The 20,859-nt window shown below is 54.4% G+C and overlaps 1 protein-coding gene across 7 annotated transcripts in view; it reads right to left on the reverse strand.

Annotated features, from left to right (window-relative positions):
* Window positions 1-3,815: 3,815 nt before the first annotated feature.
* ANKS1A (ankyrin repeat and sterile alpha motif domain containing 1A) overlaps window positions 3,816-20,859 on the reverse strand; it is a 61,818-nt gene continuing 44,774 nt past the window's right edge. The window contains exons 14-25 of one of the 7 annotated variants that reach the window (XM_072356079.1): window positions 17,343-17,449; window positions 13,555-13,653; window positions 13,261-13,413; window positions 12,861-12,968; window positions 11,742-11,906; window positions 11,334-11,459; window positions 11,071-11,142; window positions 10,587-10,673; window positions 10,364-10,501; window positions 9,710-9,880; window positions 8,621-8,718; window positions 3,816-8,512 (exon numbers count right to left, since the gene is read on the reverse strand). In XM_072356079.1, the coding sequence (XP_072212180.1) occupies window positions 8,500-8,512; window positions 8,621-8,718; window positions 9,710-9,880; window positions 10,364-10,501; window positions 10,587-10,673; window positions 11,071-11,142; window positions 11,334-11,459; window positions 11,742-11,906; window positions 12,861-12,968; window positions 13,261-13,413; window positions 13,555-13,653; window positions 17,343-17,449 (1,337 nt within the window). In that variant the 3' untranslated portion in view covers window positions 3,816-8,499. The other 6 variants (XM_072356080.1, XM_072356083.1, XM_072356084.1 and 3 more) reach the window with 6 other exon arrangements.

The raw sequence follows: 20,859 nt of genomic DNA on the forward strand, positions 1-20,859 counted from the left end.
CAGTAACACTTCATTGGCTCGCAGGGGAGCTATGAGCTCCTCAGGATCCAGCTGCCTGCCCACATATTCACACCAACATCCAGCACAGAAACAACCCTGCTCAATGAGCTCCGCTCCCAGGTGATTTGGAGCAGGATACACCAGGAAGTTTGCTTTCGGCCGCCCCAGTCGGCGCGTGGGTGTGTAAACAGTGACCGACTTCACTGCAGGTTCGCCTCCTTTAAATGGGGACTTTCACATTCGTCAGACTTGAAAAAACAACGCCAACTTTTCAACACAAAATCCATTTCCCCTTTCCATTGGCTGCGGCCAAAGGTATTTCTGTTTGAACCAGAGGGCCCTTCCCTCCCGCTGCCACCTTGCTGCACCCAGCAAAGCAAAAGCACAAGGTGCTCCTGTGCGGAGTGCTGGGATGTGCAGGGATGGCACTCGGAGCCCTTTGCTCTCCACAGGGGTTGCCAGGATCCTTATAGACCTGGACCGTGTTCTGAAATGGGGAGATGAGAGCAAACTGAAGTTATCAGTGAGCTGCACTGCTTTATTTTCTGACGTAAACAGCATCTCAGCTTCTTCGCATGAAACTGAAGGTCAGAAAGAGGCAGAAGTGGGATCACATGAAGCCAAACAGGGAGAACTGCGGGGAATTCCCAGACAGGATTTGGACCAGACTGGCCCCATCAAAAACCTCACTGGTTTTATTTCTCACAATCCTTCCTGCCAGCCCATTCCTGGTGCTCGGAGCAAAGCAACGACCCCCAAAGCCTCCTTGACCCCCAGCATGTCTGTAGCAACTCCTTGGGATGAGCCCACTGTGTCACTGAACCTGCACGTGCAAGGGTCTATCTATCTTGCTCTATCTTTGAACAAGAGAAAAGGGCTGTCTGCACACTGGGGTTTTCCCAGCTTGTTTCTTGGCAGCATCCAGCCCCAAGCCAAGGGCTGGTCGCTATCTGATGTCACTGCAGCATTGCCCAAGCCGAGCACTTTCCCCTTATTGCTTTTTGATGGGATAATTTTACAGCTCCATGGGAGCCTGAGGAAATCAGCTGGTTTAAGGAGGTTGCTTTAACACAGCCCTGTGCTGCACATGCACAGAGGGACTGCCACGGGTTCAGGTTATGGCTAGCCCCTCCTGGCATGGAGATGTTTACACAAGCTAAATGGGTTACAACTCATCAGCTGAGCTGCATTAATTGTACCCTCAGCCTGCTGCAAACCCACGGCAATGGTGGAAGCTCCAACCCCTTTAAGACACGCACAGGCTATTTCCCATTGCAGCTGCAGCTTCGTACAGCCCAGCTGTGAAGCTGTAACTAATTACGTGTGGTAATTAGGTTGTCTGTCCCCATATGGTGTGCCAGTGCTGTGCCTTTCATCCTCTGCTCTTCTCCAGCCGTAACACCCAGCACTCCTAAACCTTTCAGAGGTGGTGGACAGAGCTGTTTTACAAGGGGTGGATCGAGGCCCCCGGCTCCCAAACACGCTGGTTCTTGTGCCTGTCCCCCCATGGGTCCCCTGGACCTCCCATCCCACAGACCTGAGTGCTCTGAGACCTCCCAGCTCCAGCCCTCAGCAGCGCAGGTGTCAGCAGGGGAGGGTGATCAGATGCCTGGGAAATAGGAGGGAGCTGGAAGAGAGAAGAAAGGCAAAACTCTTTGTTAGAGCACAGGGAGCCTCATTGCAGAATTAAACCCCACTGAAGGTTTAATCCCAGCCATGGTGGAGGATGGAGAACGGGACGTGGTCACACATGGGACGTGGTCACACAGTCTGGGCAGGTCAGAAAGGAAACTGACTAAGAGCAACTGAGAGCAGTTGGATGGAAGCACAGTGCAGCTCCTGCAGCCCTGCCTGGAGCCTCCCCACACCGCACGGGTGGCTTCCTCACGCTACTCACTCTGACAGGCCTAAGGTTAATACCCTGCCAGCTGACAGCCACTAACCCACAGCTTTTGGTCTAAAAACAACCAGCCCAGGCTGCGGATGGTGGAGGAATTCCTACCATTCCTCACAGGGCGATGGGAGCCGGCAATGGGAGCAGGCCGCGGCCTTTTGTTCGGCTGCAGCCCGTAAGGCCTCAACGGAGCACGCGTTCCCCTCCGCCCCCCCGCCTGTCTGATGGTAGAGCCCCTTCGCGCAGCGGGACCCGGGGCTGCGGGGCGGCCCATCGGCGCAGCGCGGAGGGGTGCCCGGATAGCGGGACTCGGTGAACGAGGATGCAACCGCTGAGCGATGTCACCCAGCTTGGTCTCACGGAGCGTTTCGCTCCTTCTGGTGCCGGCTGCGGGCGATGACCCGCGGACGGACTCCGAGCGGGTTAAGAATACATTGGCAGCACGGCGTGGAACCCCCCATCCCGCAGCGCGGTGGTTCGGCCCCGTTTGAAGTGAGGCGGGAAGAGGGCGGCAAGCGCCGCAGTCCCAACGGCCGCTCCGTCAGGTGAGGGCGGGCTGCGCCGCTCGGATGGCAGCTCCTCCATGGCCGATGGTGGCCAGCAGGCTGCGGGGCTACGGGAGAGCGGCGAGGAGCCGGCCCGGATACGGCGCTGCGACAGGCCCGGAGCCCCCGGGCGGCTCTGCGAGCGGGGAGGTGCCGCCCCAAGCGGTCAGTAGGTGTCAGCCGCCCTCCGCTACATCACGGCCCTGAGCGCCGCGTCCAACCCGCGGTACCACAGAACGCGATGGCGATACTCACCGATGGGGCGATAGAAGCTCCAGGGCCAGCCGGCTTTCCTGCCGTGTCTCCCCCCAAAAACTGCCACTATTAAGCAGGAAAGGAAACGGGAGGTTATAAAACTGCAAGGAAATTTCAGTTTTTTTTTTCCTTTTTCCCTAATTCAAGGTGTTAATGCTGCGGTGGGTCTGCAGCCTGCTCTGCTGAAATGGAAGTCACGGCCCAGAGACGCGGTTTGGATTTGATAAAGCCACACGGTATTGAAGATCGTTAAAGCTGCTCAATATATTTCAGCGTTAGCTTGAAAACCCGACTTACTGAATTATTACATGGAACATATGGTATAAATTTAGCAGCCCCCAGCGTATTCACTATTTCACATCAGCCTGATTTTATTTGACACAAAACCCTGAACTTTCACCTGTCTTTAAATGCCTGGATTTCTTGCTCTAATTTTATATAGTGAAAACGTCCTACTTCTTGGTATGCCAAAAATCTTTGCTGGTAAATCCTATATACAATGGCTGCCCAAACTGTTACTGCTGTCACACGAACCCATGGCTGCTGTGCTGCAGAGCATTGGTTTGAGTGTTGATCACTGCTAAACCAGGGCCCTGACAGTCCACCCTCAGTGGAACAGCCCTCACAGGTGTACATTAAACGGGGTTAAAATCAGCTTTTCCCTTGGACAGGGTGGCTGGAGACCATCGTGCTGCAGGTAAAGAACACACAGATGTGTTTTCACACATAAATTAGTCTGAAAAGAATTTTGTATTCAGGATCAGTACGATTAGCTGCAAAAAGAGCAGGCAGCATTCTGCATCCAGCGTGCCACACACGTTACGATGGCACTTACCCTGCATTCTGCTGCCAAAGAACGACACCAGGCCTGCTCCCAACAGAACAGCATCCTGCACTTTGCTTTCACAGTGCCAGCGAATCATCTCCGTGCAGTGCTTCCACATTGTTGATGTTGTCTTGTTCCTTAGCTTTACAAAGCAAAACAACATCTGTGCAGTGCCGGACTGCAATCATTCAAGCTCGCCGCGCTGCCCACCCTCACCCCTTCCTCTTACCTGCTTGTGCTGCTCTGCTCAGGCAAAGAAGAGCCCTGCTGTGATGCAGGTGAACAGGAGGGCTGCTGTGTAACAGGTCACAGTAACGACAGGGCAAACGTGTCTAAGTCTGTTTATTAATTCAGTCTGTTCTAAGTTGTACAATTATGAGAACAACAAAACGACTGCTGGAAGCCCAGGAATATTTACAATCTCGCCTTGTTGTCGTGAGGTCAGTCTATGTTGTTGCACAGATCGGTTATGTTTGGTACCACAAGATGTTGAAAATTCAGACAAATTCGAACAGATTAACAATTGTATATACAGGAAATAAAAGGGAATTCAAGTATCAAAATACAGACAGATTAAATAACATTTGTATTACAAATCAGTCCCACTGTCATACATCACAATTAGCAAAAATGTCTACATTGCAAACTGAACTCTGCCCTGTTAGGGAATCTCAGGTTATTCTTCCACGGGTGAGAAAAGTGTCTGAGCAAGACCTACTTTGTAAGGGCAGCACACGTACTTCCTTTTGAAAAATAAACTTAAAATGCAGCAGGTGATGCCAATAGGAACCTAAAAGGGAGACTTGTTGCAACAAGACGGCGCTGCAAACACTGCGCTCGCTCCAAAATAAAGACCTGATTGCATGGAAATGATGCAAGCAGAAGAAAGCCAGAGGAAGTTCTGCTGCTAGAAGCTTCTGAAGTGGGGTGGAAGGAGCATTAAAGCAATTAAAGCCACATCAGCTGCACACAGAACGAGTTGTTTGGAAGTTCTATTTGGCATCTGGTCTGTGTCCCACAGCAGCGCTGTGACAGCACCTCGCCTTTCAGTGGAGGCACGTCCTGTACGGTGCCCTGTCTACCCCCAGGAGGGAAACAGGCACGGATCCCACCCAAACTGCATCACTTGTTTCTCCTATAAAGGAAAATCCCAAAGCAAGTTCAAACAGCTACAAGGAGCTTTTTTGCTTTTTTTTTTTTTCTATTTTTGTCAATACAAAATTAAGGATAAAGCAGCTTCGATTTGGAAAGTAAAAAAATCCATCCCCTCCTCTACTGAAGAACAGACAAACACAGTTGATCTCTCGAGTTCTCAGGCCGGACTCCTGCCATGCCCAACTGCCAGTCTGTGGAACAAAACCCAGGGCAGCCTCTCCCCAGGCAGGCAGAGGGCAGTGAAGTGCATTGAGGTTCCAAGCAGCACCAGCAACACACAGCACTTCCCTCTAGACACCGTGAAACCCTGCGGGGAGGAAGGGCCAAAATACTGTGTAAGGGATGGGCTAACAAAGCACCAGGAGCTGGCGACCAGCACGGCCCAGGATCAGCCTCCAGCATGCAAGTACCTCAAAAAAACCCCACTGAAACAAAAGGGGAAGATGCGCTGCCAAAACAACCGCTGTCTAGGGAGTGAGAAAAGAGTATCTGGCTAAAGAACTGCTGGATCACTAAAGACAACCATGGAATTACACACAGGACTGGAAAGAACCACCAGGGTCACAAGGTCCAGTCCCCTGAAGATTGGAGTCTTCATCACCACTTCACCTCCAAGCCAACCTTCGCAAAGCTCGTGTCAGAACAGAAGGGTGTCCCTCCTCCCAAGCAGAGGTTCAATTTGCAATCTCTCCAAAAAGACTTGTTGCCAACACACCAAATATTTACACTTACACCAGTATGAATTGCAACATACGCATAACAAGGAATGTTAGGTTTCCTAAATCCATCGATGTAAAAAATAATAATAATAATAATCTCCACTTCCCCCTCCTCACCATGTACAGGTCTGTGCCCTCGGGATTATGGTTCACTTCTCTCCTAGTCCTACTGGCTAGGGAGACCTATGAAGTCCTGACATACAGCAGCAACAGGAGTTAAACAGACATTATTAGGGCATATTGTTCTGGTAAAGCAGCAGGGCACCACATCCCCAACCACCACCACAACTGTGGAGATCCTAACAAACGTGCTGTGCTACATTTTTTGCCTTGGAAGAACTAAAAATCACAACCCTCCTTACAGCCCCTCCCTCCAGGGGAACAGAGCTGCGAAAACACATCGGCCGCAGCCAAAACTAGTGTTAAATCCCAAAGGGATTTAAAGAGAAAGCAAGCAGGCAGCACAGCTCCGAGATGGCAGCGCCTGGGGGCCAGGCCACAGCGGGTCGATATGATTTCTCCCGGGGTATGGACTGTGCCAATGGAATGCCCAAAACGTAACTCCTCTTCTGTTCGTCTTCCGAAATGGTTGCACTGATTAAATAATGAGCTAGTATTAAAAAACAAAAGTGCTAAGTCACAATTGAATAAGCTTAAAAAATAAAAACACCACCCAACCCTTCAGGGCATAACTGCATTAAAAACGAGACAGGTGCACGAGAGGCTGGAGAAGGGGCTCCTCTCCAGGTATTCAGTGCGTGAGTGGGAAGAAGTTGTGTCCTTGCCATAGAAATGTCAAGTATTGCAATGCAACAGTTCTCTGTAGGGAAGCAAGCTTTGTACCATCAGTAAATGCTTGGCCGCAGCCACTCTGAGGTGAGAGATCCTTCGCAGACTTTTCCTTAAGTGATTTCCATTGGCGATAAAAGCGTGGCTTTGCAAAGGAAGGACGCAGACTTACCCTGCAAGGCTTCCCACACCGGAGGAAAGGATCTCCAAGAACTGGGCGTTTCTCCGCTGTTCACCCAGAACTGAAGCAAACTGAAGTACCGTAAGGGCTGCACACACCGCTCCCACCGGTAAGACTTTCTATTGTACTCCTTGCTGGACTGCGCAGATCCTCAGTAAATCATTTCTTTCCCCTCACCAAAAAAAAACCCCACTGCAGTGCTACATTTAGACCGTGAACTGGATCTGCTCTGTATCATTTCGCGTGTAAAAAAGAAACGTGTTGAAAGCAGTTTGTCTCACACTAGAAAACGTGACATCGCTCGGCCTCGGAAGTCTCAACTTTCCTTTGCTAGAAATGGAGAGCTGCTTTTCTCAGCTGGTGGCTGGGATCCCTTTCCCCCTCTGCTTTGGGAGCCCTCACTGAGCAGCCATGCACACCCTCAGAGGCAGACACCAGTGCCAGATGGAGATGGTCTTCGTGTCAGCAGGCCGCTGCTTCTTAGGTCTCTGCCCCGTTACTACATTTCCGTGGTAGGAGACAGCTGCCCGGAGCTCAGCTTTTCAGAGGCAAACAGAAAGGAAGATAATGGAATGAATGATTTCCGAGTCATACAAACACAAGTGCCGGGACAGACGGGGCGTGCAGCCAGGAGATGAGACAACCGTGAGGGTTATGGACGCAGAGGAAGCTTTGCAGTTAGGCAGGGCTGCCTGCCACCCCGGCTGGGGTAGAGTCACCCTCAGAAAGGCACATGCACCAGTGAGCCGGTGTCAGGAGGAACAGACGGATCCCAGCTGAAAGCAGGGGGAGTGCAGAGCTCAGACCCTCAAAGAGCAGGCATACGTCTGGGCAGCTGCACAGTAAATGCCGAACTACCATTGCTATCACGAACTCAGCTCCTCTCCAAAGGATATAAATGCCTCAGGGCACTCTCACAGCTTGGGAAGACACTGAGCTCTGCAGACACTGCAGCATTCTGGGCATGGCAGTGTGACCGCTGGCTCTATGTTAAGAGCTTCCTGACACGTGAATTGCACATACACAGCTGGGCTTTACTTCCCTTGCTTTAAGGCAATCCCTTGAGTCCTCTCATTTGGATTCCTACCAGCCTAGCCCTTGTTTTGAAGTCAGTTTGCCACCCAATGCCATTAAGCCATGAAGGATTTGAAAGATCAAACCCATTCCTGAGGAAGAGCTCAATAAAGATGTTGAAACATCTGATTTCACCACAGGACTGGGGAACAGAAGCCCAAAGGCTGCAGTGGAGCTTAGGAGTGAGAACAAGCGAGCCCAAGTAACAGGTGTCAGCAACTCAGGGTTGCTCTTCTGACCGTTCACTTCTGATGGCAACCGGTGATTGTGAAGCATGGTTCAACCACTGCTCCTTCCAGCATGGGGCCAGCAGCATATGCCTTTCAGTGCTCAACCTCTTTACGACCTGCTACACCCATAGCTCACAGTGGTCTGGTGAGCAAGAACAGAAGGGCTATGGGGGTAAGCCTTACAAGGGACGGAAATGCACGCAGCCATACAGCTCCTGCAGAGCACTGGCGTCCCCAGGAAGGGCCCGAGCTCACAGTGGGAAAGTGGCACCCAGCCCAAGGCTGTGCCTCCAGCAGAGCAGCTGTTCTGCTCCATGATTTGAGGAGAGAGGCTGTGGGCAGGGTCCCATGAGCAAATCTAGTGAAGGTGTTATTTGCAGACAGCATCACAGTGGTTAGTGTCGATTCAAGTGACAGTGAGGAGAGGGGTGACTTCACTGGAACAGTGTACAGCCGTGGCTCAGTCAGGAAGTAATGGAGCTAGGAGGAAGGAGAGCGTGCACCGCAGAGACAAGAAGGTCTCCATCAGTCCGAGGATAAGAAGGTGAAATAGAAGAAAAGGCCTGGGGAAGTGCCACGTCACCCCAGGGAGTCACAGTGCCAGAGCGAGGGGAAAGACGTGAAAACGGTGGGCGGCTTCCTGGCTCCGCGTCTCGGATGCCCCCAGCCTGCACCCCTCTGCACCTCCCACCTCACAGGGATCTAACAGCGTGTTACCCTTGTTTCCGAGTAAGGAGAATTCACAGTGTTCAGCAGTGATCAGGTACAAAAGCCGTTTAAGTCTACAGTCTCTTAAGTGCTGCTGCCTTTGACGTAGTGCCTACGCGGGGCTCAGTGCGAGCAGCTGGAGGAAGAGGGAGTTTAGAACAGCAGACAGATCAGATCGCAAAGGCACGGTTAGACTATAGGTGGACACGGGGTTTGTTTGCTTTAGAAGATAGTGGTCTCATACTTAGTGCTGAGGGTCCGCTTGGAATCCTGTTTGGGGTCCACGACCCACGAGACACTGGCGTGAGACTGGGAATCTTGGTCCACTTCAGGGGGCTCCAGCTGGAAACGAAGGAGAGAAGAGAGCATTAGCTTACGTGTGTCTGCGGGAGCCCGAGGCTGGGGCAGAGCAAATGGGAATACAGAGCACAGAGAGGCTGCGGATGCCCATCCCCAAACCATGCGTGTGTGCAGGGCTGCGGCTCTCACTGCGGAGGTGTTTGAGTCCTTCACAGCTGAAACATTTCTAAGCACATCACTCTCAGCCCAGCACCCTGGGATGACTTCCTGAGCTAGGCCTGCAAGCCCCCATTAGCATTAGCAACAGCTTCACCTCATTTCACAACCAAGCATGAAAAATTCAGCACTGCAGAGACAGCACAGTTAGCTGGGAGCTCCTGCTCTGTGTTAGCAGCAGCTGGGGGCAGTGTGTCCCTGGGGTTAATTTGAGCCCTGGGATGAGCTGGGGGAAGGCAGCAGCGAGGACATGGGGCCATGGTGGGAGGTGTGGGGAGCGGTGGCAGCCGGGGCAGCAGCCCAGGTCGGTTGGTGATGGAAGATGGCAGGAAGAAGGGTAAAGACCTTAGCTCCAGGACTAACAGACTGCAGCGGCAGGTAGGAGGGGCGGTGAGTTGTACAGGTGTGACAGTAACAACAGCGGGTGTCGGGAGGGAGCGGCACCTGAGCGGGGGGAGCAAGCAGAACACAGACAAAAGGAAACATTAAAGGAAAGCAATGGCTTATGCAGCAGTCCCTGCTTCTCAGCAGCTCTAAGCTAGGCTCGGTTTGGCTACGGGGGCACTACCATGCTGCAAACTGCAGGTTACCGCTGATCTTTGCACATGAAAGCAGAGCTGGATCCAGCAGAGCACCCAACCCCCCAACTACATCCCCTCAGCCTGCCCTACCCCACAGGCATGCAGCAAGCCCACACAAGCAAGCGGAGCCATGGGCCTGATGGTACAGGCCATGGGGACTTCTGCACCATGAAGCTTTAAGCAAGCTGTGCCCAGCAGAAAGCCCAGCTCGCAGCACCCGGCTCGCATGTACGTACTGCGGATTTCCTCATGCCAGCTCGTGGTTTAGGCACCGGTTTGGAAGATTTTGTTTCGATCGTTTCTCCTGCTGCAGCACCCACAGGCTTCGCTCTCTGGGCCTGGAGGGCCAGCTGGTAGGCAACCTCGAACGCCTGCCCCAGGGTGAGGATGATCTCGTACGTCAGGTTCTTCAGAGAGAACGCAGGAACACAGAGCTGTTAGTGCACAGGAGCCACCTCGCATCACACAGAGCCCACGTGCACCACAGCTGAGACCACCTACAGGCTGCTCCAACCCGTCTGGCATTGTAAGGAGAAAGAGCCCAAATGTTTTGCAAAGCTGATTGTGCCCAGGAATAAAAGCGAGCAATGCTGTCACACTCTCAGTGAATTAAAAGGCTGTTAAATCAGCCTATTACACTGCTCATAATTGAGAGCATATCAGGGTTTTGTTCACAGAATATTCCCCGAGAGGGAAAATCTCCTGCCCTGGTTTATTCAGCACTAGAAATTGCAGTAATGAAGCCAGAGAAATATTCTCTTTGTCAACAGAGCTGCAAGGTAAATGCATTTTGAGCCAAAACTCCTCAAGGAATTTCTAGGGCAGAAATGGCCAAGAGAGACCTCTCACTGCAGCCCCAACACCCTCAACTGCAGCCCCATCCCACTCACCACATCCACCGTGCTGAAGACATGGCAGTAGTGGTGGCTGGTCTGCAGGTCCTTGGTGATGTAAGCGAACGTGCAGAGATCCTCAGGGTCCTGGGCAGCACAGGAGATGTTACGGATCTCATGCTCAGCAATGACATTCTGTAGGAGTCAGACAGGAATTCAGGCAGGTGGCACTGCAGGCCGTGTCCCTCCAGACACCAGTTTTGAGGCACTTTGAGCTCACCTTGTTAGAGGCATCGATGAACTTCACTCCCTTGTATGTGATGGACAGTATTATGGTCGGGATCTTCTTCATATGCTCTGTGGATTTCTTCAGAAACAAGAACATTCAGGTGAACAGCTGTGAATCAGTGCTCCTTTCCTCACCACCCCCAGTCCTGCTGGTGGCCAGCAATGATCCTCAGGCCCTATAACATCAGGCTTTCAGGGGCTTAAACCAGGAGGAAGAAAATCTGCTTGTAGTGGAAGCAGACAGAAAGGAATGGGGACCTGAAGTAAGACCTTTTATCCCAGTGAAATCAGCTGTTCTCCCACTGCACAGACATTCAAACTATAGGGAAAAGTGCTGGTGAGGGATCAGCTCACTGGTTAAAGTGGCTCCCTGTGCTGCCCTGTCTGCAGGGTGTGGGAAACTGCAGCATCCCCAGCATCCCTCGTTCTGTCCTATGTCACCCACCACAGCTGTGACTGTCCCATGGGCTCCATACCCTCATCTTGGCACAGGCATCCTGCGTTGATTCTGTACCTCGGAGATCCTTGATCAGCATGGAGCCCAGGTACTGTTTTGGAAGAGGGGATCTGTTAGCACTCATATCCTAAGGCTTCAGGCCGGAAACTTTCCAACCCCAAAGCAGCACAACAGCTGTGGCTGCAGAGGGACAAGTCACACACAGAGGAGGGAGGACTGTGACACCTCCATGTGCAACACCCAGAGCCTCCTCCCCACCTGTAGAAGCCAAAAGCCACTTACATTGGCCTCATACCCGCAGGACTCAAAGATGAGCTTCTCTGGCTGGTGCTGCCAGTTTTGGACCGGTGCGTAGGGAGCAGCCAGGCTGGGAGGGCGCAGGGTCAGCTTCGACTCCCGACGGTCCTCCTGGAAGGGGAAGGAATGCAGGTGTGAAGCCACAGCGGGTCCATGCCAGGGTACAGCACGAATCCAAGCAGGGCTCTGCAGGTTGATGCAACTGAGGTTTGCAGGGGCTGGGAAGGGTGAAGGTGGCACTGCCCATGGCATCACTTTCAAGGTGAGCCAGGCACAAGCAACCTGCTGGCACCAGCTCCCAGCTCTTGAAGCCTCATCCTAACTGCTCAGTTAGGGGGTGATGCACTGAGCCATGCAGAGGGGCCCACAGGATGCACAGCAGCACCCACTGACCTGTGCCTTGTAGCGCTCAACTTTGGAGTACGTTGCCAGCTCGCTGCTACGCTCGTGTTGCCTCTTCCCGGAGTCCCCGGAGGGCAGCAGGAGATCGGCAGATCTGCCCGTGCAGGAGTCGTTCTGGCTCAGAGGTGACGACGTCTGGGACATCAAGTCCTGGCACTGGAACAGGCAGACACCAAGAGCCGCCCTGGTTAGCTGCTGCCACAGCCCCGTGCACACCGCGCTCCTCCTCCGGCTCTGCCAGCCCCGTGCTTCGGTTTCTGGCTGGGATTATTCCTCCCTAGGAACACCAGGAGCTGGCACTGCCGGCTGCTCCTCCCAGCGCCCAACACAGAGGGTACAACGAGCTGAGCTATCGGGGTCAGCTCCTGCCCTGCAGTCTTCAGGCTCACCGCCCTCACTCACCTTATTTATTTCCCATTCGACACCCCTGTTTGCTCCAGGACCGTTTGGGGCAGGTGTTTGCCTTGCCCTGCCCTGTCTGAGGAGGGCAACAAGCATGCAGGGCATTCTGAGTGCAATGGGCTCCAATGCACCGAGCTGCCCCTTCTGGAGCTGAGGACCCGGCTGCCCAGTGAGAGCTCAGCTCAGATGCCTGACAGCCGGGCTGCTCCCGCAGGCAATGCTCACTGCCTGGACGTGCCAAGCAGGCAGCACACGGAGCTCGCAGCTGCAGCACGCATTAGCCCTATTCAGCGGACTTGCTTAATTTGCCATTGACGTCCTTCCGCTCCCCAGCCAGAGCCGGGCGCTGGAACGCACCAGCTGCAGCACCAGGAAGAGCTGCAAATGGCCTATTCTCTATTCCAGCCAGTGTATCAATCAGCTGAGGCTGCACAAAGAGCTCCTCTCCCCACCGCCACTCTGCCTTCAGTCCCATCATCTCAAGGGGATGTTTGGGAGGAGTTGCCTCCCTCCCACCTGCGCTCTTGTGGTTGGAGCAGTGGGGTGAAGCTGCAGGGTTGTACCCTCCTGGCCCCAGGCTCTGCCTGCAGCAGCAGCAACACGAATCCTCACTTTCTGCTCCCAGATGGCAGCTTTATAGGAAGGATGGCGATTCTGAGCACTCCCCTCTCAGCCAACCCCAGCCCCAGGGACACTGCACGGACTCACTCTCAGCTGTGAGAAGCGGGGTGGCTTTGCCGGGGGCTCCTCGTAGGGCCGGTCAGCCAGCGAGGCGATGATCCTCTTGCGATGGCCCAACAGATTCACCTTCAGCACCTGTGGGAGAGACAACGCTGAGAAAGAGAACTTGTGCCAGCGCCGGGAGCTGCACGGTGGGTTGTGGAACACAGGGCCTGCAGTTCCTGGGGCATCATGGGCTCATTAAGGCTGGAAAAGACCTCCAAGTACACCAAGTCCAACCCCAACCCAACCCTACTAACCAGTGCCACATCTCCACATGCCCTGAACCCCTCCAGGACGGTGACCCACCACTCCCTGCATTTAGCACTGCTCCCTGCAGGGAATGCAGGCAGAACCGGTGCTGTGGGTACAGGCAGGCAACACTCACATTGACTATTTCAAGCTCCCAGAGGTTTTTCACAGTGTCAATAGAGCTGTAGCCGCTCGAGAGGAAGGACTGGATGTAATCCTGCAGCCCCAGCGAGTCGAGCCAGGCGGGGACGGATGGCTGGCTGTTCCCATCACAGCCCAGGGGCTTCAGCTACAAAAGCAGAAGGCAGAGAGGGGTTAAAGCCGCAGGAGGCAGGGATCCCAACGCAGGCAGTGTCTGCAACTAACGCCATGCTTGGCCTTTTGCTTCCCTGCCTCCCAGCCACGCTGGGCTGCACCCAGCCCTGCTCACCTTTGGCAGTGAGCGAGCTGCCTGCAGGAGCTTCCGGCGGTGCTGCGGGTCTCCGATCCCAATGTCCCGAAGGTCCTGGTCCTCCATGACATTACAGCCCTGCGGGGACAGGAAGGTGCCCATGGGAGCAGAGCCCACACTCAGGGCAGCAGCCGCCCCTCAGATCCCTGAGAAAATGCCATTTCTTTCCAGAAGAGCACATGAAAGTCACGTTTCTCCTCCTTTCCCCGCCTTAGAAACACCACAGCTGCTGCAGCCCACCTCACCGCCCCCTCCCATCGCCATACCTGCACTGGGCTCAGCTCCCCACAGCTCTCAGCTGGCAGCACTGCAGCCAACGAGCTCAGCACCGCCCTGGGGCCCACCCGGACCCTCCCTGCACTGCGTCCCTCTGCTCCCAGGAGAGGAGCAGGAGCAGGGCTGAGCTGACAGCGCTCCACTGCTCCACATTTTGGTTTCATAAGAGGAAACTCATTAAAATCAGCTGTTGGGCACCATCCTGCTGCAAGGGCACGTGGAGCGGCCAGGGCTCCAGGAAGAGACTGAGCAGGACATGTACCCATCCTCTCCAAAGGGCAGCAAGTGTTTGGAATTCCTCCCCACACTGCACTGTCTGTAGCCGCTCAGCACATCCACCTCACTCAGTACCACCTGCTTTAAGTGCAGCATCAGAGCTCTGCCCCAAAGAGCCGCTGCTCCGCTGAGATAAGTGCCAGGACGGCCATAGAATTAACGCTGCGCTAAGAGCTGCCCGAAGCAATGGTGCTGCCCTCAGAGGCCAGACTGCAGAGAAACAATTATTTAGCAAATGACAGAAGCAAATTAAAGCAGCGGGTGGCCGGGGAGCAGCAGAGTGCTGCAAACACACTGTAGCCACCAGCCCCATGGAACAGAATGGGCACGAGGCTGCCTCCATTCGCCCTTGCTGTGCCAGCGTGCCCCATGCCCTCTCCAGGCTGCCCCTCTCCAGTGCCCAGGGTGAGGTACCGGCCTTCTCCCACCTCCGACATCTCAGATCTGAGGAATACTGCTTGCCATGCAGCGAGGCTTCAAGCCAGTTAAACACTCCGAATCACGGCTTCCTCCAGCGCTCCTTATTTTTATGTGTCACATTAAATTCCCTCAGTGCCAGTCTGCATTCTCAGGGTACTTAACAAGGATAGACAAAGCATAGCAGCTCTGAATACATCATTACAGCCCATTGTGCACGAGCTCTGCTCGGAGGAGCGTCCTTTAAACCCACCCGGATTTCATCTCCAATGAGAAAAAAATAATAATCTGCCACTAAAATAGACAATTAAATGCAAACACACTGGGATCTTTTAACCTTTGCCAGCAGAGCAGCTGAGCTTTGTTCTCAGGCTGTGTGTGTTTAACATGCCCTGCAGACAAAGCTGAGGCCCTCCATGCGGAGCTGCCGCTGCCACCTGCCTCCCAGCCAGGGTTTGGGTCAGCACCGCTCTCACCTGCAGCACCAGCAGCCCCCTGAGCTGGGGGGTTCCAGCCACGAATCCCAAAGGACTGCTGGGTTGGGAGGAGGTTTTTCTTGTGGGTTGGTTTTTACCAACAGCCAAAGGTCCCCATGCCCAGCTCACACATCACCTCCCCAGCACCATGTGCTCCTGGCCCCCCGAGCCCAGCTCTGGGTCCTCCAAGGACAAATGCCTGCAGCAGAGAGCGGTGAGGACCTCTCAGCTGCTCCGATCCTCCTCGGCTCAGAAATGCCAACTGGAATCAAGAAAACTTTCTGAAGACAGAACTGAGATTGTATTTGCTGTGACAAGTGCTGCACCTTGTGCAGGCTGCAGGCTGAGCGCAGCGCGGGGTGCACGGGGCCAGGGCTCTCCCTGCACTCCTCCTCATCCCACACCTCTCTGCTACCCCCAGCTCCAACATGGAAGTGATGGGCTGGGACACAGCGCTGTGCCATCCTCAATCTGGATGCCAGGTTATCACAGAATGGTTGGGCTGGGAGGGACCTTAAAGATCACAGAGCCATGGGATGGTTGGGTTGAAAAGGCTCTCACAGCCCCCAGAGCCCAACCCCAGCCATGGGCTGGGTGCCCCCCCAGACCAGGCTGCCCATCCGGCCAGGCCCCATCCATCAGTGCCCACCTGCTCGCCTGGTCCACCCGTGCAAAGCCAGCTTTTGGAGCAGGGTTGTGCTCCAGGACACGGCGCTTCACATCCTGCGCTGTAATTAAGCAGCCTGCAAGACTCCAGGTTTCTCATTAAAGGAAAAAAGCACGGTCGGAGGGGTTGCGCTGCACGACGCAGTGCGGGCTGGGTGACCCTAAAGAGGAGCATGCCAAAACCTGAGCCTCTGAAATCTGCCAGCATCTCTGCTCCAGCAGGGCGCTCTGCAGGCACTTAACTACCCAATTTTCAGATGCTGCTTCTTACCCAGAGCCTGGCTCCGCTCCATTCTCTCTTTCCAGCTAAGGAAGGGCCCAAGGCAAAGAAAGTTCCATACAGGACACGCAGTCCTCCCCAGCCAGCAGCACAGCACAACGAATCCCAACCGACTCATCGGAGCTGCCTTGTTACCAACCCACGTATTCCAGACAGAACTGCGGGGAAGATTGGGACCAGAACGTGTTTGCTATTAAAAGCAACAGATGCAAAACCCAAACACAGCTTTTCCAGACTATGAAGGCTTTAGCAAACATCCAGAACAAAGCGCCTTCAGCTGGACGAGCCAAAGCAGCCATTTCTCTCAGATTAATGCACACAAAGCTCCTTCACTTTTTTCCCTTCTCAGTAAATTGAAGGCAGTTTGCATCTTGTCAAGGATTTTGCTGCCACTGCTTTTGTTCTACACGAGCCTGGGTGTGGGAGGCAGAGCTGCAGATGCAGCCTGAACAGGGATAACACACAGCCCGTCCTGAGACTCAACCCCACACACTGAGCTCTGCTGGCTGCCTTAAACAGGAGGGCAGTGAGGGAAGGCAGCAAAACTGAGCTACAGTGAGGGCAGCCCTGGGAGCTGGCAGAGCTGTCAAATGTGGGCAATTTTATTGAGAGGGGGAAAATATGAACTGCTCCTTTAATGGCTTTTTAAATGTTTATTGGGCCAGGAGCTACTAATGAATCACACGTGAGCATTCTCTAAAGTGCTGGCCCTGCTTCACCCACTTTGCTCCCCAAAGCCCCCAGACAGCCTCTGTGCACCCACGGCGCCAGAGATGCCCCCCCTCCCTTCCCAACACAGCTGCCATCAGCCCATCCACGGGCTCACGTCCAGCTTCAGCAATTCCTTTTGCAAAACCCAACGGCATTTCTTTGAGCCCCACAGAAGTTGCTGCTCCCCATTCCCAGCTCACTGTCCCACTCCACGTTCTGAGCTCAGCACCACGGCCCCATTTCGGCACGCCGCTTATTGGAAATCCCTGCCATGTGAAACACGAGGCTGCTCGTCGTTAGGTTTCAGCAGTGCCTGGGGATGAGGGGCAGCTCATCCAGCCCTGCTGGCAAGCTCAGGGCAAGGATACCAACAGCAAGGGGCCTCCCACCCACAGCACGACCTGCTTTCTTTGTACACCAACAAACCTCAGTTCTCACTCCTCCAGCAAATCACGTAGCAGGGATCGGAGGCGGCAGAATCAAACTTAGAGCAGAAAGACACCGAAAAACCCAAACCCGTAACACCCGAACCAAAACAACCCTCACACCTTCCTTCACTCCAACCTTCTGCACAGCCCCGAGCCCACCCAGCTGGGCTGCAGGACCTGAAGCGGGTCGGGCCCAGCATCCCACCATCGGCCCGCGGGTCCCAGCCCAGCACTTACCAGGAAGCGGACATCATCAAAGCCGTTCAAAAGCAGCTTACTCTCGTACTGCTGCAGGCCGATGGACTCCAGCCACTCCCCCACACTCTGCTCCAGCATCCGAGAACCTGACGAGAGAGGAATCGGCAGACGCTTGAAAAGGGAGAAGCTGTTAAGGCGGTAGCAGCGGCACTCTGAGGAAGACAGATGGCATTGCCACATCATAGTCATTACCATCAAGAAACTCAAACAGTTACACTCAGTACAATCAATGGGCTGGCAGACTATTCCTCCTGTGTGCACAGAGCATGGACAACAAGCCTCCAGCACATCCAAAAAGCTCCGGGTCTAATCGTATCCCAGCGAGCACTCAGAAAGGAACCCCGCGCCCGAGCAAAGTGTCCTGGCAGCAGGACATCATCACATGCACCACCTGCAGGGCTCGGGCACTTCCTTGCCAGGCAAACACACACAGCCCAACCCCACGGGACGCCGATGCTCTCCTTGGTTCATCAGAAGGGATGGGAGGAGGGCAGCCAACTTCCAGCCCTGCTGCTCCCCGCCGGGCAATACTGTGAGTGCTGCTCAGGGTCGCACAGCGCCGTGTGGCTCCGCTGCTCCACGTGGGTGCGCCGCGCTGCCCAGCGGGGCGGCAGGGAGGGCCAGGAGCATCGGGGGCACAAAGCAGCTAGAGAGAAAATGCATCTTCATGCAGCTGAGACACAGAACGCACACGGCGGAGGTTCAGGAAAGCAGCAGAAGCCAGACTAGAGCAGCTGTCCGCAGGAAGACATGCAAGACAAAGAAAGCACACAAACTGCAGCAGAAGATAAGAAGGGCTTATACTTTTTTTCCCCAAGCAGTCCTGAAAGAGGCAAACCATGGTAAGGGCTTTTTCTCTCCGTTACTGCGTTAGGAGGAGCAGAGGAACGAGTGACCCCGAGCATGAATCCGAGGGTCCCAACACACTCATGTCACTGCCTATCCGGACGCATGGCACCTGGGCACGCTGCTCAGGCTGGGCTGGCAGAGCCCAACTACCCCTCCATGTGGGCTGACAGCCAGGAGGACAGAGGAAGCAGCGCACCCAGTGCCGCCAGCTGCCTGCTGCATGCTGCTGTTTGCCCTTCCTTCACGTTCTTCAGCTGAGCGTGGCTGCTGCATGTGAGCCCCAGTTCAGAGGGGCAGCAGCTCTGGAGAACGAGGCATTTCAGTTCCTTGCTTAAAAGCCACGGCCAAGCAAAATGAGACCAAGAGCGAGCACACCCTCTGCTCCTCCTGCAGCAGCTCAAGTCCAAGATCCAAGATCAAGTCCTCAGCAGCTCCCGGTAGCCTTTGGTAATTGAGGATCCTCCTAGCAGCCTGCAGTAGCCGTACAGACAAGCTCTCCTTCCCTCTCTTCCCTGGGAAGGGAGCCGGGGGACTCGCTACTTTCCTCTGGAGAAGCTTAAGAGATGACAAGAAAAGTTCAGAGATCTCCTTTTCATCAGGGCATTTGCTATGCATCCAGCAGGATTTTCTTCAGTCTGCGCAGCACGTCTGTGCTCCAAGGGTATGTGCAAAGAAAAGGATGGGCAAGAAAAGAAAAAACAACCAAGACTGAATTTGCTTTCTTTGAAGCTTCAGGTCACCTGCAGCTGTGTGCGACCCTCCGAGCCGTCCTTCCACCCCCGCCCACTGCAATGGCTGCACGGTGCGGAGCTCACGGCGCTGCCTGGAGATGCTCAGGGTAAGGAATCCAGCTGCTCCGGGCGAGCTGGGGTCGGGAGAGCCGGCCAGCCCTGCCAGCACACACTGCAGCACGAGAGATGCAGAGATCACAAAGGGCTGCTGCCTCCAACCCTAAAGCAGCCTGTGCAGAAGGGCAGCATCTAAACCTGGAATTGCAGTGCCAAGCTCCGGCTCGCCCCGGCTCTCCATCCTTCCCTCCCGCGGGTCCTCCCGGCGCGCAGGCAGCGATGGCGTGTCCTTGCAGAGCTGCAGCAGTGCTTTGTCTGAAGGCAGCCAGCTCCACGCTCGCCGTCCTGCCTGCTGCTCTCGCATCGCCTGGCCCTCCCTTCTCTCCATCCTCTTTTACCCCTCCCAGCTTTTTCATCCAGCAAGCCGCCTTCGCAGCAGAAGCCGCAGGAGAGGGGAGGGAGACGGCGGCTTTATCACCCTCCAGTGGAAATGACTGACTGCTCAGTGCTCGCTCAGTGATGGACTGCACGGCTCGGGTTTTCAAAGCAGTGATGTTACGGGTTTGCTCTGATGGTTCCAAGTGATTTGTGGCTGCGTGAGAATTAATTTATTGGGAGGGAGGTGAGGAAAGGGCTCTGCCTGCTACAGCCTTTGTGGAGGCAGTCGGGGTTCTGGTGTGGGGGAACGAAACCACAGCAGCTCCTTCCCTGAGTTCCTGAATCTGCTTTAAAAACATATTATTGACTCCACCTTTTGTACACTCAAAAACGTATTTCTGCTCTTACGGGAGAAAAGTCTGCAGTAGTGCCAAGCTCAGGCTTTCTGGTTTAGAAACCACTCCAAATGAAGGCAAAATGAACGGGGCTGTTTGGAGAGGGGAATGGAGGAGTTAACTGTACAAAGAGAAAGGGAACAGATGCTTTGGACATCCGACTGGAGCCAGAAAGGTCCATGAGATGTGCATGTTCCGAGGATGACACGGCGCAGATCACTGCCAGCCTCCGTGCCCCGCAGCGAGAGCCCGATCCCAACTTCTGATTGAAATAAGCTGCTCGTTCTCAGCCATCTCAGCTCCTTCCTTCTCCTCCCGCTCCAGATTTTGGGAATCCTGCCTTTAAAAGGTCCCAGGGAGGGCTGGGGAGGGGAACAGCGGGCAGAACGTGGTTAGAAATAAGTAGAAGTTGTAGGAAGAAAGCAAGGCGAGCAGTTTGGTTCCTGACAGCGTTGGTCAGGTGACAAAACACACCTCGAAGCAAACAGTAACGGGACAGAAGCACGGCGGGCTCAGAGAGGTCCCTTTTATACCTCACTGTTTCCTGGAGGAAGGAATAAGCCCGATGGACAGCATCACCCGCGTGCACACAGCAGCTCAGCACAACCCGGCGTGGTCTGAGGACATCCAGCCAAACTTCACCAGGAATAAAGGGCTGCAATCCAAGCCGGCCACGACAGAAGCATTGCCCACACACACAGACAATGTGCAGAAGAAGCAAGGCAGGCATTCGTTGCTACAGCTGGGGCTGATGAGAGCTGGAAGCCCTTAAACCTACAGAGGGGGCTACGAGCTCAGTCAGTGCACAAGGCAAGAAAGATGAAGCCATTAGTGCTATCAGATGCAAGAAATACAGCTGGCACCCAACTTTACTGGAACTAAAACCCATTAGCCAAATGCAGGCCGCCAATATTTCTTCACACTGAGCAGCAGCTGCCAAACAAGGCACTGAGCCTCTGCAGGCAAATCAGTGACCCCAGGCACAAAATGAGAGTCAGGAGCCCCAATGTCCTCAAAACCCATCCAGTTTTGGAGATGAGAGCACGGCTGGGAAGCTCCCTGCAAGGCGATCTGGTCCATTAGAAC

The sequence above is a fragment of the Excalfactoria chinensis genome, chromosome 23 (genome assembly GCF_039878825.1).
Source record: "Excalfactoria chinensis isolate bCotChi1 chromosome 23, bCotChi1.hap2, whole genome shotgun sequence".
Lineage (NCBI taxonomy): Eukaryota > Metazoa > Chordata > Aves > Galliformes > Phasianidae > Excalfactoria > Excalfactoria chinensis.